The 17449-nt window shown below is 35.6% G+C and overlaps 3 protein-coding genes across 3 annotated transcripts; 2 read left to right on the top strand and 1 right to left on the bottom strand.

Annotated features, from left to right (window-relative positions):
* Positions 1 to 136: 136 nt before the first annotated feature.
* Positions 137 to 2877, top strand: LOC108985349 (B-box zinc finger protein 22-like). The gene is made up of 3 exons (XM_018957624.2): positions 137 to 484; positions 980 to 1408; positions 2292 to 2877. The coding sequence occupies exons 1-3, from the start codon at positions 302 to 304 to the stop codon at positions 2565 to 2567; spliced, it is 888 nt and encodes a 295-aa protein (XP_018813169.1). The 5' UTR covers positions 137 to 301; the 3' UTR covers positions 2568 to 2877.
* Positions 2878 to 5179: 2302 nt separating this feature from the next.
* On the bottom strand, positions 5180 to 8251 carry LOC108985351 (protein VTE6, chloroplastic-like). Its single transcript, XM_035694244.1, has 5 exons — positions 7765 to 8251; positions 7334 to 7587; positions 7001 to 7124; positions 5992 to 6096; positions 5180 to 5779 (listed from the first exon to the last, which is right to left on the bottom strand). The coding sequence occupies exons 1-5, from the start codon at positions 8164 to 8166 to the stop codon at positions 5684 to 5686; spliced, it is 981 nt and encodes a 326-aa protein (XP_035550137.1). The 5' UTR covers positions 8167 to 8251; the 3' UTR covers positions 5180 to 5683.
* A 5236-nt stretch (positions 8252 to 13487) lies between these two features.
* On the top strand, positions 13488 to 17232 carry LOC109014818 (50S ribosomal protein L13, chloroplastic-like). The gene is made up of 4 exons (XM_018997312.2): positions 13488 to 13837; positions 14347 to 14532; positions 15838 to 16008; positions 16750 to 17232. Exons 1-4 carry the CDS (start codon positions 13577 to 13579, stop codon positions 16864 to 16866), a joined length of 735 nt encoding a protein of 244 aa, XP_018852857.1. The 5' UTR covers positions 13488 to 13576; the 3' UTR covers positions 16867 to 17232.
* Positions 17233 to 17449: the final 217 nt, after the last annotated feature.

The following is a 17449-nucleotide window of genomic DNA, read 5'->3' as shown; positions in this document are numbered from 1 at the left end:
GATCAATTAAAACTGCCCAGAGAGGACGCCACGTAGACAGAGTCCCCAACACGCAGCCTTCCGAAAATATCTTTTTCTTTTCTTTTTCTTTTTTCTTTTTTCTTTAAAATCTTCCGAGCAACACCATCTCTACGGCTCTACCCTTCTTAAACCCTCCATCTCCCTCCCTCTCCAAGCGAAAATACCAAATTCCCAATTTTTTAGGATTTTCAATTCCTCCATCGCTGGAATTGATTTCGCTAGATTCCAGCTCGCAGGGATAGATAGAGAGTTCTAGAGGTGAAAAGGGACTGAGGAAACGATGAAGATACAGTGCAACGTGTGCGAGGCGGCAGAGGCAGCGGTGCTGTGCTGCGCGGACGAGGCGGCACTGTGTTGGGCCTGCGACGAGAAGATTCACTCGGCCAACAAGCTGGCCATCATGCACCAGAGGGTCCCTCTCTCGAGCTCCTCGTCTCAGATTCCCAAATGTGACATTTGCCAGGTATATATTTATCTCTATTTCCACCTAACACTTTTGAATATTTCTAAGCCTGCTTTTTAAGGATTTTTGAAGCGCCTCGTGTTTGATTCACCTATTTAGAAGCATGTACGAAAAAGGAGCAGATGCTTTACTATAATTGTTCCTGTTAGAAGTTGGTCTTATAAACATCTTGGTTTCCAAAAAGCTAGTTCAGATGACACAATTATAATATGAACACCTGTCTTATTTTGTTTTTGTGATTTTTATTTATACATCTTCAGCTTGTCAGAAATATCTATTTCCAGCTTATTTCTGGAAATTGTGATCTTTATTTGTCGGAAATAGACATTTATTAGTTTTGAACTTAGCCCTTGAAAATATCCATCTAATGTGCATGCTTAATGAATTTGTTCTCATCTTCCTCAAAAATATGACCGAGGAAGTAGTCATTCCTTATAATCTTTTTTTTTCCCGTATTTTTAATCAACTTTTGCTTTTATTTGACACCCGTTACAGGAGACAGTTGGCTACTTCTTTTGTCTAGAGGATCGAGCTTTACTCTGCAGAAAATGTGATGTTGCCATACATACAGCGAATGCTTATGTGTCCACGCATCAGAGATTTTTGCTAACTGGTGTTAAAGTTGGTCTTGAATTTACCAAACCTGTTGCTTTGTCTTCCTCAGTGAAGGCAAATTCGAGTGAAAAATTCCTGGAAACTAAAGCTCATTCTCTTTCTAGAAGAGACTCATTGTCTCCATCGGCTGGGCAATCCAATGAAGTATTACCCAGCCATGTTGGTGGAGTTGGGGACTTTGCAGCACCAAACGTACCCTATACTGGGGGTTCTGTTGCTGGAGTCATTCCCCAATGGCCTATAGATGAATATCTTGGGCTTCCTGAATTCAATCAGATTTATGGCTGCATGGACAACGGATCATCTAAGGTATGCTTATATCTATTCCATGAACATCCGAGTGAAGCCATATTTTAGCATTATAGTATCTTTCCTTCGATTGAATCTTTTGCTTTGGGACTTGAATTTTTTTCTCTATTAGGATGGCCATGAACTATTTCTGTATCCGACTGGTTGATGAGCAAGTGGGTCTTGCTTGTAATACATAAAACGAGTTATGATCCAAGTGTCCTTGGTTTGTTTTGGTTTATATATTGTGATAGTGGTAAATTTTGTTGGCCATGAAACGGATTGTGGATCAAACACTCAGGAGTGATGTACTTATAACAAAAAACTCAAGGGTGATGTAGTGCCCTTAAGTTTTTAGTTACGCTTTGCAATAGCTGATCAGAGCTGAAGAATAAATTGCTCATGGAAATGTCATTGCATATTATTCTCTATAACTAGGAAGGACATGGACATGGGAGCACTCGTTCTCAATGAGACAAGTTACATATTAATATGTATATATTTATTTTAAAGTATGCACATATTATGTAAGTACAGCTTCCTTCTATCCTATTATCATCTGCCAGCAACAATTCTGTTCCTTTATTGTTAATATAGAGGAATACATGTCTTTTAATGTATATGGCATGTTGAATCAGAATGGCTATCGTGTATTTTGTTAGCATACCTCTATTTCAGTATTAAGGTCAAAGGGAGTTGGAGGAATGTTATGTGCCTGCCACTCTCCTCTTGAGAAGTATCTATGCCAGCTGATTTTGCTAGCTCCTGGTTGTATACAGCTGTATGCAAATTACCGTAGAGTTTTAAGCTATTTGGTGGTGCATGATGGTGGTTGTGTCACCTGAGTGTACAATAATTATGGTCCACAGGTTTGCCTTTCTTAATAAATGATTTTTTGCTCCAGGCTGACAGTGACACACGCGGGGACTCTGATTCCCCATTTTTAAGAGCTTCTAAAGAACTGGATGATGATGAGTGTTTGGGTCCGGCGCCGGAGGCCTCATGGGCAGTGCCGCAGGTCCCTTCTCCACCTAATGCCTCAGGAATACACCAGCCGAAAAACTGTCAGGATTTATCGGAAGGTGCAGTTTTTGTTCCTGATATGTGCCACTTGTGTGTTCAGAATCCCATGCATTGCCAACATAATCGCTCACTCTCAAAAAGGTGGAGACAAATCTAATTTCTGGTCCCTAAATTCCATAATTTGGATGTCTCTGGGTTTGGACTGCGCCTGGTTTTGCAGTGTGTGCCCATAGCATTTGTAGGTATTTCCTTCTCCTTCAGGTCTAATAAGCAGCTTGAAGTTAGAAATGTGTGTTTGTAATTCCAACTATATGTTTGTGATTTGAACTGGCACTTTCCTCTGTAAGTATATATTTCTGATTTTCCACTTGCATTTTGGGTCATATGGTCCTTGGATGAGGATATGGAGGTGTTATCACCAAGTTGTTGCCCCCCAAAAAATGTATCTCTTCCGCCCTTTCCCCCCATTCTTTTGCCCATGCTAATGTTTCCATTCACATTGTCCTAAAATTTATAGTTGGATCGATGCTTTCGACTGTGAATTGCACGATATCTCATGCATTGCGAGCAACTATTGGAATGGAAATTACTCTTTGCCTCTCGTGGTATGAAAGACGTGAAGTCAACTTGGTAGATGCTGACTTATACCTTCCTCTGCCTAATAACATTGTAAGATCTTTGTTTTTAACCCCTCCCCCCCTCCCTTTTTCATTGGTTTTGTGAATAGGTCTCTTTCATATGCATTTGGTTGTTTGGCTTTTATTATCCATGTGAAAGCAAACACTTGTTGGTTGGGATCTTAATTTTTATGTTCCTTTTGTCGTATCGCAAGTCCATCTACCCCCAAACTTCTCTACTCGACGTGTACGTTGTTTTTTTGGCAAATAACATAGCAGTCTCTGACCAACAACCTATGGGAGAACGTACTACTTGTCGTCTGTGGCCTATCATTGTGTGGCATTTGAGATTGTACTTCATATTCTCCATTTTTCATAGCCATCAACTTTCAATCTTAGGCTCTTGGCTTCTCAATACGATGAAATGTAAATTTGCCCCTAATTTTTACTCTTTATAACCCGTTTGTTTGAAGTGGTAACTTTCAGGCATATTGTGGGCCAACCTAAAACCCAATGTTTTCAAATTTTGTTATTATTTTGCTAGTTGGTAGTGGAGTCATATCCTTCTCAAATCAACGAGAGAAATACTTGGTTCACACAAAAAGATTTTGAAAACCGAAAAAAAACAAATTACTTCACAAAACGTGGATTAATGTAATATGTTAGATTGTAAAATTTTATTTATTATAAAGTAGTTTAGGCATATTATTTTACACAGAAATTTTCGTAGTAACCTCTACAGATCTGACAATTAAGAATGATATCCAACTTAACAAAATAAAAAATTCACAATGGCATCCATTACATCTTTATCGTTCGACTCTTTACTTCTTAAATCGATCGTCTGGTATAAAAAAAAAAAAAAAAAATGCAGCATTGATGCATTAAACGGCCTTAAATGCCCCTTGTATACTTGGTTGTCCTGCAATACAAAACTGGCTGGTGGGAGTCAGATATGCACGCCAACGCCGAAATATAAATAGAGTCTGCATTGAAAGATCGTAATGGCGGTGGTTCAAATGCTTGAGGGAGCAGATCATACGTTACATCATCTGTAATTTAATGGGGCATGAAACATTTATATGAATAGAAAACTTTGTTACCCTTGGAGAAAGGCAAGAGATCCGGTCTTAAAAAAAGCCATATATAATGTCCAGGTGTTGCCTGAAATATCATTGAGTTCCGAAAAAACTAATTGATAACTTGAGTTATCTCCCTGGAACACTAGCGAGAACTCTGGTCTTCTTCAACTGATATCTAATTTATTTGTTTGCGGTTCGAAAAATTCTATTCTCAGTCGGGTAGAGCGTATTTAATAAAAGTGTTATATGCCATAATGATTTGAAAAATAAATTTTAATTTTTATAATTTAAGTAATGTAAAAACAACTTGAGAATAAAATAACTTTTACAGTTTTAGTGTGATCTGATTCCATATTCATCGGTCATTTATGTGAGGTAATGATTATGCATGTATCTGCGTATAAATATTGGCAGAATGGGATATCCATTTAGTTCCTGTTTGAATATAATTAGTATTTCATCTCAATTTTATTTCATTATTATAATTCAAATCTTAAAATTATTATAATTTTATCAAATTTTTATATAAAATATAATAAATAATTTAATTTTAAAATCTCAAAATAATAATAATATTAAAAATTAATATTCTAACAATATTTTATTTAATTTTCAACTTTCATCTCAACTCATCTCATTTGAATTCACTATCCAAAAGACACATTAGGATGCGTCTAAATGTTAAACTGAGTTAAATTGAATTGAAATAAAAATTGAATAAAATATTATTAGAATATTATTTTTTAATATTATTATTATTTTAAAATTTTAAAAAATTATAATAATTAGATGAGATGAAACCGAGATCTTAAAAGATACTCCATTTGGCGTGTAGTGAAAACGTAAAATTACTGCGAGCAGAAAGTGATGGTCATGGCGGACCCCGAGATGCATATTCATTGGTTCGTGTGGGTCTTGTTCATTGAAGGTTCTCCTATTGAGCAACTCGTGAGTAACTCGGATGTTGTCCATTTCAAAACGAAAAAACAGCAACCACGGAAGAAGAACGTGAGTTTATCAATCTAATACTTGCTTTCATCGACCAAAGTGTCTGTAAAACTAAGATGAGCTTAATACGAGAAAATTGAGCAAATCATCGTATAGATTTTTGCCTTTCCTGAATAACTACACCAAGTACAAGCTTCTATACAATCTATGTAGTAAGACACGTGATATAGCACTATAACAGAGTCGCTAGCAATTAAACTGTTGTCATTACCAATAAGAATACGATATGCAAGTAAATAACTGAAAAAAATGGGGTTCTATGAGAGAAAATTAAATAATTCTCCCTATGAGCTGATCGCATTGCTTTGCTAGTTAAATTTGCACTCTTCCTGAGCAGATTTCGTGCACCTTGGCGGAGCTACTTCTTGTTGTGTGCTCGGTATCGAAAGCTCTGACTATTACCAACTTATTGGTTGATGGGATAGCAGGAAATTGTTCTGCTCTGCAAAGGTAGGAGGTTGGGAGGGAATAGGAAGGGAGGCTTTTCGAGGATAGCAACAAAAAGTATAAGGGTAATAATAAGGGTCCGCATCCCCTGAATGCAGAATAGGCGTGTTGAGTGGAATTCACACGAGTCGGTTTCGGAATGCGACCTGCTGCATCAGAACGGCTATAATGCTGCCCATTGATATGTTGATAATATTGACAACATCGTTGTTGAGCTGCAAAACAGAGCAGAAAGACAACTGTAAGAAATCCTTTTAGCCAAGCCTGCCACAACAGAACCCAGCAAAAACCACGCCTTCAAAACTTCTACATGAATTTGCCTATATGGTTAATTAGTCCAAAGTTCAAACTGACTAATGGTCTTTTTACTATACCATACAAAACCCAGCATCTCATAAACCAAGTAATAATTGGAATGGCTGCCTACCCATCGAAATCCTTCCTTCTCTTGAAGTACAGCACCTATTATGCTTTCTCCAACATTAGCAATCTGGGAAGCTATTACGCATATAATTCCTTCAGCTGCACCTAGCTGTTTCACCAAATAGTACCAAAAAAAAGTTCAGATCTCATAATAACCAAAAGCTTAATTGTGTGAGCTGATTAATTATAAACCCGTTCACTAATGAAGCCACAACACATAAAGGACAGATATTGAGCTAATTTAGTACAAAAACAAAAGAATGACTTTTTGCTTAGTTGCATAGTTTATATTTTTTAGTTAAAGAGATATATCAAGAGTAAAGAGGGCTAACTTCTGTAGAAAATATATACCATTAATATTTATAAAACAAAGTGCTTTGTTTATAAGCTTTATTAAAAGGAATACCTCATATTACTATATTAAAGTGTCATTATTCATTAATCCTTGAATTTGCTATTCTAAAAAATAAGAGCTTATCTAATAGTTGATAGAAAATGCCACATGTGCATAATGTGATGGGAGTGAAATAGAAGTGTAGAACATAGCATGTCTCTTGTTAAAATCAACTACTTATCTTACAGTCGTGCTGTTAAAACACTTGAAAAATGAATGCAAGTTTCAGTCTTCGATGAACATAGAACTGGTTCACCCCAAATATTTACTTGATTTTAAAAGATACTATGGGTTTGAGATTTCCATTTACAAAATTCTTACACATCATTTATATTGTGGGCACTGACAAAAATGCACCTAATTGGATGAAAGAGGTGATTAAAAACGTCTAAAAAAACCAACATAGTTCAGTTCTTCCTAGAAATAGAGAAGACTGAAGAGTTTAGATTGCCAATATTCGTCAAGTTTGGCTTACAAAGGAGACGAGTTAAACAAACAAAAGGGAAAGGAAGGAGATAAAGTATAAAACGAAAAATGGGAAATTCCAGAGGAAATTGAAAAAAAAAAAAAAAAAAAAACACATGTATTCCTAATTGGGTGAGAAGATGGTAAAGAGTACCTCAGCCATGAGACAACTAACGAAGGCAAGAAGAAATGAAGCTAAAAGTCCAGCAATAGTTCCCTCGACACTCACAGCCCCTTCTGTTCCCCTTGGGACTACCTTAAGTGTGGTAACTAAATACCTGATCAGAAGCACCAATTTGGTGATTGGTAACAAAGAGTGAGCTGTTGTAGAAGAAAATATCAAAATAGACAAAGGAAAGAGTATCAAACAAGAAATATAAGGGCTCTGGAATTCCACCGAAATCTATTTTCAAATTCCTTGGTGAAGTAAGAAGAGCATTGACAACAGTAAACAAAAGTGCCCAAACCACACCAGAAGATGCCTTACGTTGTTTTGCCATATGCCTTCCCTATCTCACTCGATACAGTATCACTCAACTTTGTACAAAAGCTGGCAACAAATCCGAGTTTCCAAACCCGAGAAAAAGCCTCTCCCCCTACTCCAAATATTGAAAGAACAGCACAGACGCAACCAGCAGCACTGGAACCGATAACACTGGCCGGTCCTCTTCTTCCTTTTCTCTTCTCAGCAACCCCCTGAGCCTCCTTCTGTGCCATTTTCACTTTTGTTGTTGCGGTTCCCTACGAGTATAAAAATTAAAAAATAATCGAACCCCATTAAATAGAAGAATAAAAAAATAACATTACTAAGAAATAGTCTCTATAAAGAGACAAATCAAATCTCAGACACAAGGAGTGAGTAAAGAGGGAGAAATTTCTTTTCTTTTCTTTTCTTTTCTTGTGTTTTGTTGAGCTTACAATGATGAAGTAGGCGGCAACGAGAAGGAAGCCAGGGGGACCAAATGCGCGCCAAGTGAGAGTGCCCAAAAGGAAAGCGGCCCCAATGCCTGAGAGAGAGAGCCCGGAGACCAGAATCGGGGAACCTAGAACAAAGATGACGAGGTTGGTGAGGAGGGCGGACGGCCAGGTGGGAGGGGACGATTGGATCAGCTTCATAGCCTCCGATACTGCGCTATGTAAGCTGCCAGCATGGGCTACCACCATCTTCAGAGGTCTACTAGGGTTGGGGTTAGGGTTTTGGAAGGGAATTAGGGCCCTTCTGCCGGGGAAGGAAGTGGAGTGGTGGACCTGGGATTGGAATGGAGAGACTGAAACGGGTCTGAGGCGAAGAAAAGGAGCTGACATTGACAAAGCCATCATTTCTTACGGTTTCGTTTTCTGTGAGCTGAAGCCGAAGGAAGAGGGCGAAAAGTTGGAGGGCCTTAATTCGTCGGCAACTTTTTTGGCTTCGTTTGGATCACAAACATCTCTCAACTCATCTCAACTCATCATTACAATTTTTTCAAATCTCAATATAAAATATAATAAATAATTCAACTTTTTTAAATTTTAAAATAATAATAATATTAAAAAATAATATTCTAATAATATTTTATCAACTCAACTCAACTCACTTTAACATCCAAACGCAACCTTTGTTGATATTTTGAGGGAAAATTTAACACGAGATAAAACGAGTTGATATTACAATTAAAATTAAATAAAATATTTTTTTAATATTTTTTTATTTTTATAATTTTAAAAAAATAAATTTTTTATTTTATTTTATATAAAAATTTAAAAATTTTATAATAATTAAATGAGATGAATTGAGAAGTATTGTAAAAATTAAAAAATTTAAAACTTAAAATATAAATTTTAAAATAAAACTAATAAAATAAATCTTATAAATAAAATTATAAGTAAAAGTGTAAGTACATATAATATTACTCTATTTTAAATTAGAAAATTATATATATTTGATATTATACTATTATTCTACTTTTATCTCACTGTGTAATATGTGATATATTTATTAGTATTATTACCATTTGATGATCTTTTAATAAATGAATTTTTATTTAATAATAATAAATACATCACATCTTACATAATAAAATAAAATTGAGATATGAATATGATATATGAGATTCATCTTCTAACCGGTCATATTATTAAAGGATTGAAAACAACTTCCTGTTTTTTTTTTTGCTAAGAAAAATGCTACGTGCAAACAGCATGGGGAATAACAGCGTAGTCGGTGCCAACGTGGCATAAATGAAACGGTTCATTTCATTCAAAATTACGTACGTACCATTTTATTACTTCGAATTTATCTCCATACTATTCACCATTTTCTCAAGGAAGCACAAGTTACAACAATCTTTGGTCATTTTTTTTATCGAATGACGTCGTCTTCACTTGAACAATTATTTTTGCTAGGCTTTGAGGTTTTGAGTTTCACCGTTGAGCATGTTTCATCATTGTCATCATCACTATCATCGTCATTGTTATCCTCTAAATCTGTTCCACTACTACTACAAGCTAATGGAATCATAGGCTAAAAACCAACAATTGCAAATTCAACCGCAGCAATAGCCTCTAAGGTATGAAGATCAACAACACCAAGCATCAAATCCATTTCAATAAATGTAGATTCATTTCCAGTGACCACTTCAATATCATAGTTCTCATAATTGTCCTTTGCACCAAGCTGAAGCCTTTCATTTGCTTGTGATATCGCTCTTAGGAGGTCTTTAATTTTTCCCAACACTTGGCTTTTGGGAGGAGGGTTGGTGATGGGCTTTCCATCAAGGAGGCGTTCCTGGGTTTGAGCGAGCTAGTTTTTTTTACAAACAAGAAGTGTGGACTCCAATGGTGCGATGGAGGGGTTCCTGCACTCCAAGTGCAAAAGGTATTTGCTTGTTCGCCCCTTTCCCTTTCTCTTCGATTCCCTTCGATTCCCCCCGTCTCTTTCTCCTTTTCCCTTCTATTTCTGAGTAATCTTTCTCCCATTTGATTCCCTCACATGTTTCTCCCCTTTGATTTCGGCATCTCCTTCTCCCTTTCTCTTTCGATTAGCTCGAGTCAAGCTAGAATTAAATCCAGATGGTTTACTTGGGATTTCAGCACCACTGCCACTACCACCGCCACCACCTTTATGTCACTTTTAAAACCATCAGCAGACTCCTCTTAGATCCTTGAAGCACGACCTCCTCTCTTCAACTGGTGTGCTTCGGATCTGCAAATTCTGTTTTCAAGAAACCGGTTTTGCTTTAGATCACGATTTGCTCAAAGATTTAGCTTTATATTTGACTTGACCAAGCAGCAGATCTAAGACACGAAACCGATCTTGAGCCTGAAGTGATTTTCGGCTCCTTTGAAAGAGAATCAACAGATGATCAAATAACAAAAATGTGAGATCTTAAGGAGAAAAATAGCTAAAATTTGTTTCTAGTTCTTCCCTAGCAGAAGATTTAAAGATTGTCCATATTCGCACTATCTCTTCCTCTGTAAATTTATCAGCGTTGCTTGCCCAGATTTGAACAGTTTTCTTCAAAAAAATTCCTCTGTATTTTGGTTTCAGCCGGGATCTTCTTCTTGGGGATATCAACCACCTGGAGTTGATCTTGCTGCTACCGACGAGGAAACGAAGACACCCACCAACAAAGACAATGAAGAAGATGACCTCTGCTCTATGTTCCTCTTCTATTTCTATTTTGGTCATCCTTTTTTTTTTTATAATAACTCGACTGAAGTGGCATAATATATTAGACGACTCCCCCTCGATTGCATCTCCCGACTGTTCCTAGAAGAGTTGTTTTGCCAAATCCACATGATGCTAAAAATGGGACCGCACGTCACATAATTAGAAACACAAAGCCCTTATTTCAAAAAAAAAAAAACACAAAGCCCTCTCGCCCAGACGAAACTTGTCATCCTCTAATCAATGAACCCACCTCACTCTGACACAACTCAACCTGCACAAAGAGAACAACCTTAAGGCTGCGTTTAGATGTTAAGTTGAGTTAAATTCTTTATGAATAATAATAAATTGATATGGTAAAGTGAGTTTTAAGATATATACCTAAGATGAATTTAAATGTATTTAGATGTTAAGATGGATTTAAATGTATTTATAAAAAGTTGAAAAATGTTATAAGTCTCACGTGTAAATAAATGTTGATTTAAAAAAGGTTGTGAGTCTCACTTGTTAAGATGTTTTGAGTTGAGATGAGTTTAGCAATTTGAAAGTTAGGTATTTACATGTTAGACTTAATTTAAAATTAGACTGAATTGAGATTAACAACCAAACGGGACTAACTCTCTCTCTCGCTTACTAAAGCCATTAGCACAAACCCATCATAGCAAGATGGCCAAGTTTGTCGAGGAAATATGAAAACCTCCGTTAATATATGCAAAACTTTTTGTATTGGCTAATCTGGGCATTGACTATCAATTCATTCATCACTGCATACTCCTTGCCATTCCACGAAATTTCGTAGAATTTTAATAAATCTTGTGTTTTTTCCTTCATTTTTTTGGTGGTGGAGCTTTACATTAATTCCTTGGTTTTTACTTGTTTGGTGGACCCGATCCCGTCTAGTCTTCAACATTCAACGAACTTTCGTGCAATTTTAACGAGTTTTGGGTTTTTTTTTTCTCTCTCTCTCTAGGTTCTGACCAATCCTATCCTTGTGTGGTTTATTGTTGAAGACTTACTACTGGGTTTTTGCTTTTTGTTGTTCCTTGATCTCGAATAACCTCTAATTCTATTTGTTTCCTTTTTATTTTTGAAATCAACCTTGTCTTTATCAATACCCTTATGGGTGAGTTTCATTTTTATTTTCATTAATATATCTTAAATTGTTAGCATACTTACTGGTCGGACCCATTTTCTCTATTAATGTACACTGTAAAGTATGATCTCGGACATTATAACTGCCCTGATTGTCTCCAAGAACAAATATTGCATTGAAGATTAGCTGATTGGTAAAGAAATTGTGTAGTTCCTAGTGGAAAAGGTGAGCTTCAGCTTCCTAAAACATTTTGGGTGGCTGGACGACGTACTGGTACATCAAACTTGTAGTGGTCGTCTGCTGGTGGCGGCAACGGGTGGTGGAACTGGTGGTAGTGATCGTTCGCTAGTGGCGGCAACACAACTCGTCGGGAATGAGGGCAGAGGGAAGGCAAAGCCAAGGGAAAGGAAGAACATTTCCTTTCATAAGTTATTTTATTCTAGGTATAAATCCCGTGTGCTAAAACTCATGGTGTTAATTTACATAATGCTGAGGAAAAATTCTAAACATAAGTCTCACACTCCTGCACACCACAAGCCAGACTCCAGGTATGAATAATCTATCTAAACACTATGATTTTGCTATAATTCTCCGGGAAGAAAGACTGACTTTGACATTAGAGGCTTCCCAAATCACCACCGAGCTCACTTTTGTCTCTATATTGCTAGTAGCAAGATTTAAACTCAGGTTGCTGGAACTTGGCCTAGGTGTATGAAACACATCACCAATAATAGTGAAATTGTTTGTAAATAGTAATGAATTAGTTTGAGTTAAAATGTTTTGGTAGGTTTTGAAAAATGAGATTGTAAAAATTGAATAAAAATATTATAAAGTTAAAAAATTGTTTGAATATAATTTTTATTTTTAAACTTGAAAAAATTGTATTGATTTTTATATTTTGTTTTAAAGTCTATAAAATTTATAATGATTAGATATTAAAATTTAAAATTGAAAAATATTTTATATTTGAGTTATTTTTGGGAAAAAAACTTTGAAAATTTTTGATAAGTTTGAAAACCTCTCATCTCATGTCATTATCTAAACATATCCTTAGAGATTGAGGTAGGATTTGGATAGTGAATTGAGATGAGATAAGTTGAGATGAAAGTTGGAAATTAAATAAAGTATTGTTAGAATATTATTTTTTAATATTATTATTATTTTAAAATTAAAAAAATTAAATTATTTATTATATTTTATGTAATAATTTAAAAAAATCTTAATACTTAAATAAGATACTATGAGAAGAATTGAGATCAATTATCAATTCAAACCGCCTGAATCTTTGTATTTGTAACTAAAAAAAAAAAAAAATATGCTACGTGTACCGATGCACTAGACCGACAATGCTTTTCTTGATTTTTTTTAATATTAAAAAATCACACTATCTGTCGGATGTATCGATACCCTAAACATTTTTCTTTAAAAAATAGATGGTTCTACTATCACCGCTAGTTGTATTTTTGTTTTGTTTTTTTTACATCTATTTTTTAATATTTTTAAATATATTTTTAAAAATTTTATAATAGTATTAAAAAATATCTACTTAATTATTAAGTAAAAAAATAAAAATACTGCAAGAGCTACCAACTGTGTGAGTATCTTTTTTCTTAAAAAATATATATACACCTCCTACCTCACTTTTATAAGAAAAATTATAAAGAATATATATAAGAGAGATAATTATTTATTATATTTTATTTAAAAATTTAATAAAATTATAATAATAAAATAAAATAAAATAAATTGAGATAATTTTACCGTACAAATAATGCCTACGGAAATTTATTTTATTTGAAAGTTAAATACTTTATTTTAACTAGAGAAAGACGCTTTTCTGTAAAATAAATTATTAGAGAGAATAAATATTAAATTGCCTCAGGAAATGGATAAAAGCACTGCTTTTGTCCATTCCGTCTTCACTCACCGTTAGCAGAAGACTCTTATCCGATATATCATCAAACCAGAGAGAACACGAGAGTGAGGGAGATATGGCGATGCTGTGCGTTTCATCGCCGGTAGCGGTCTCATCCATATGTACTTCTTCATTTTCATCTTCTCAAAAGAATAAGAACAGTAGCAGCGGCGTTGTGAATAACCCATTCGTTGGGTTCTCCTTGGCTCTATCAAAGCCGTCCTCGTTTCGTCTCCGTAATAACTCCCATGGGTGTTTCCAGGTTCGGTGCCAGGACCTCTCTCTCGTCCCCACAGATCAGCGATGGATGTTTGAGGACTCCGAAGTCAATGGCGCTGTAAACTCTCTCTCTCTCTCTCTCTCTCTCAGTGCTTGCTAGGAAAATGTGGGAATGGAAAAGGTTTTAGATTTTCTTTCCTAAAATAAGACGCCTGCCTGCACCTGACAACCTATGCGGAGTCCATGTAATTTTTGTCTGTTATTAAGGCATTATCGTCCACAATTCGTATTTGTTTTTGTCAAATTCTTTGTTCTCTGATAGGGTTTTGCTGATTTCCTAATTGCTTCTTTTAATGATGAGCATAGCTGTTCTAATTCTCTTACCGCATATTTGGAACTGTCAACACTTTTCTTAAGATTGTGAACTGATGTCTACAATCTAAGGACTCGGACAAGGTTTTCCTCTTACCTATCCTGTTCAGGTTGGGGATGCATTATATTTTTTCTACCCACATTTCATGTAAATCTGTGATTGTACTTCACCTTTCCTGCTTGCTTGCTTGCTTGGTATGAAATATGAATACCCGTCAATGAATCCTTTTGTTATTTACTTTTTTTTATTCGAAGGACATTTGGAACACGACTTGGTATCCCAAAGCTGCAGATCACGTGAACACGGATAAACCGTGGTACATTGTTGATGCTACGGACAAAATTCTTGGAAGATTGGCGTCAACTATTTCCATTTACATCCGAGGGAAAAATCTGGCTACCTATACTCCCAGCGTGGACATGGGGGCATTCGTGATTGTGGTATGTGGTTTGTATACTTATAACTTATGCATACTTTTCTTCGCGATGAAGTGAATAATATAGTCCACGTTATCTGCACTTGCGATTGTCATGGATTTAATTCTCATGGTCCCCGGCTTTGGTAAAATTTAACTATTTGTTCTTTCAGTCCTCAACTTCAGAGTTTTCTGTCAAGGTCTTTTTATTTATTAGTCTAAGCTCATCAAGATGGCTTCTGGTTCACATGAGTTTTGTTACCTTTCTTATCGGACTATTGATCTTTTTTCTAATGGCTTTGTTGACAATGCCACCTTGTTGTTCTCACTATTGATCTTTATCTAGTGGCTTGGTTGACAATGTGCATATCACACGTCTAGGTATGAAGGTGTCTATTCATATGTACTTTGATTGGGACTTTTGCCCTCTTTAATAAAGTTTTATTGGTTATAACAAAGTGTCTATGTAATTACACGCATGTCACCTCGTGTTTGTATCAATGAGAACCAAATGGATTATCGTCTTTTGGCTTAGTTTGATCTTGGAGTTGCGTGATTTCCAACTAAAGTCAAGCATTGTGCTGGGTAAGGAGTTCTGTAGATACAGCACAAATGTTGCAAAGAGTAGGAGTTGGAGATTTATGTTCTTAAAGGGAAGGCTTTACTTGTAATGCTTTCTGTGCTTCTGGTAGATGCAACGAGGCCTTTTGAAGGCATACCTTCAAGTCATTGGAATTGGCTGGCTTGACAAAGTATTTTTGGCAAGTTTGTATCTCTGTAAATTTTCTTACTCGATGTTAAGTCTCTACTATCATGAGATTTACCAGGTTCTATTGCCAATTTTAAGTATCAGATTTTGATGCTGTTATTTGTAAACCTGCAGTAGGTAATGTCACCACTATGTTTTGTTTTTATTTTTTGAGGAAATTATTAATGTGCAATGAAGGAATTTTATTTATTTAAACAAGCAAAGGTGATGATGTCTTGTTTTTACATGGTGGGACTTTTTTTTAGCAAAGTAATGAACTGATATATGTGTGTGTGTATTTATATATTGACAATTAAGTTAGAATCTTATTAATGAATAAATGAGGTATTGCCCGAGTACAGAGGATGATCTATGCACGAGAAACGCATAATAAGAGAATGAAAAAGAGAAATAAGTCCTGAAAACGGGAGATAGAACAGCAAACATGTGCACAACTAAAGATATATGTTCTTGCTTACCAATGTCTGGTGTTGATAGTCCTTTTATGTGCTTTCTTGCATATATTAGTTACACGGTTCCTAGACACAGTCCTAAACGATTTTGTTATACTTGAATTAAAAGATAAATGCAGAAAAAGTAGCTGTATCTGGTAAGAAAAGGACCCAAAAGCTCTACAGGAGGCATTCAGGACGACCCGGTGGTATGACAGTGGAAACATTTGACCAGCTACAGCAGAGAATTCCAGAAAGAATTATTGAACATGCCGTCCGCGGTATGCTTCCCAAAGGAAGGGTGAGTTTGTTATATACACATGCATGTTTGTGCAATTTCTTTTATTCTTATTATGTTTACTTGCTATGTAAAGCATGGCCCAAAAGGGTGAGTTTGTTCTACTTGTATGCATGTTTGTGCAATTTATTTTATTCTTATCAGGCGTAAATGCTACATAAAGTGCTGTCAAAGCTTGGTTTCACTTTGAATCTACTGGATTCATTAATATCGTGTCAACGAGAAACAAGCTGTTAACCAGTCTTGCTGCTCGGTTCTCTGTTAACTTTCCATTGTTGGAATTTACCTTCTATGCTCAAGTTTCCTTGCTCTGTATTCTTGTTCTGTATGCATTCTTTGAAAGTCCATCCGAAGCCAAAGTTTTATTTTTCTCTCTCTATTTATGCTGGTTCTCAGTATTTAATTGAAGGACACTTGTATGTTCTTACGGACAATGTTGACTACCTTGCTTAAGTAGGTCTGATTAACTGGTCTCCTAATGTTATGAAGCTCTTAGTTTGGTTACAAAGCATTGCTATCATTACTAACTACTAAGCCAAGTTACAAGGGGTAAAAATACCAGGTTAAAGAACTTTGGTGGTCAGTGTTGTCGATAGGATAACCTTCAGAATTCCTTCACACAGAGGGATTTGGTAGATTTTCAATTATAAATGAAATTTATGAGTTGTCTTTTTTATTATAGTCAACATTTTTTTACCACCGATGTGCCTCAAAAGGGGGTTTTTTTTTATATTTTTTGTGCAGCTTGGCAGAGCGCTGTTCAACCACCTAAAGGTTTACAAGGGTCCAGATCATCCACATGAAGCTCAGAAGCCCATTGAACTGCCCATAAGGGACAAAAGGATACAATTAGAGAGATAGATTTAAATCAGTTTTCAGTTGAAGACACGTTGAGTGAGATCCTGGTCAGTTCAAGAGGTTAACATACCTTTTCTCCAGTGCTGTTTTCTGGGGTTATAGGTTATGCTTCAGCTCCCATACAGAAGTTCGTTTAGTTTTTGCAGCGTCGATGTATTTGATTTCGGTCCTCTGTCTAGGTATGTTGTTTTAAACTAACTAGGAAAAGGAAAAAACAAAGATTATGTTCGATGTTTCAGTTGCTTGCTTTTTGTATGTATATTAGGCCTCACTTGAGCTTATTTACTGGAAGATTGATATCATTTATTTTCAGAGACGACCTTTTTAATATGAAGTAGAGCAGGTGCGAGTCACCTTTTGCTCTTCTAAGTGCGTTGGCGTTTAGATTGCAACTAAATTGCACCTTGAAATTACCCAAGTATTCATGTGTATTTACACAACGAAAATATCTATCAATTCATTCAACAAATTTGTTAGATCTCAATCTTGCAATTATTTAATCAAATGAACATATAAAATAAATAAATAAATTACATATAGAAGGAAAATTCTTTAAAAAACTCATTAAAAGTAAAATTCTATAGTG

The sequence above is a fragment of the Juglans regia genome, chromosome 9 (genome assembly GCF_001411555.2).
Source record: "Juglans regia cultivar Chandler chromosome 9, Walnut 2.0, whole genome shotgun sequence".
NCBI classification, from domain to species: domain Eukaryota; kingdom Viridiplantae; phylum Streptophyta; class Magnoliopsida; order Fagales; family Juglandaceae; genus Juglans; species Juglans regia.
This window is presented reverse-complemented; position numbering and strand designations above follow the sequence as displayed.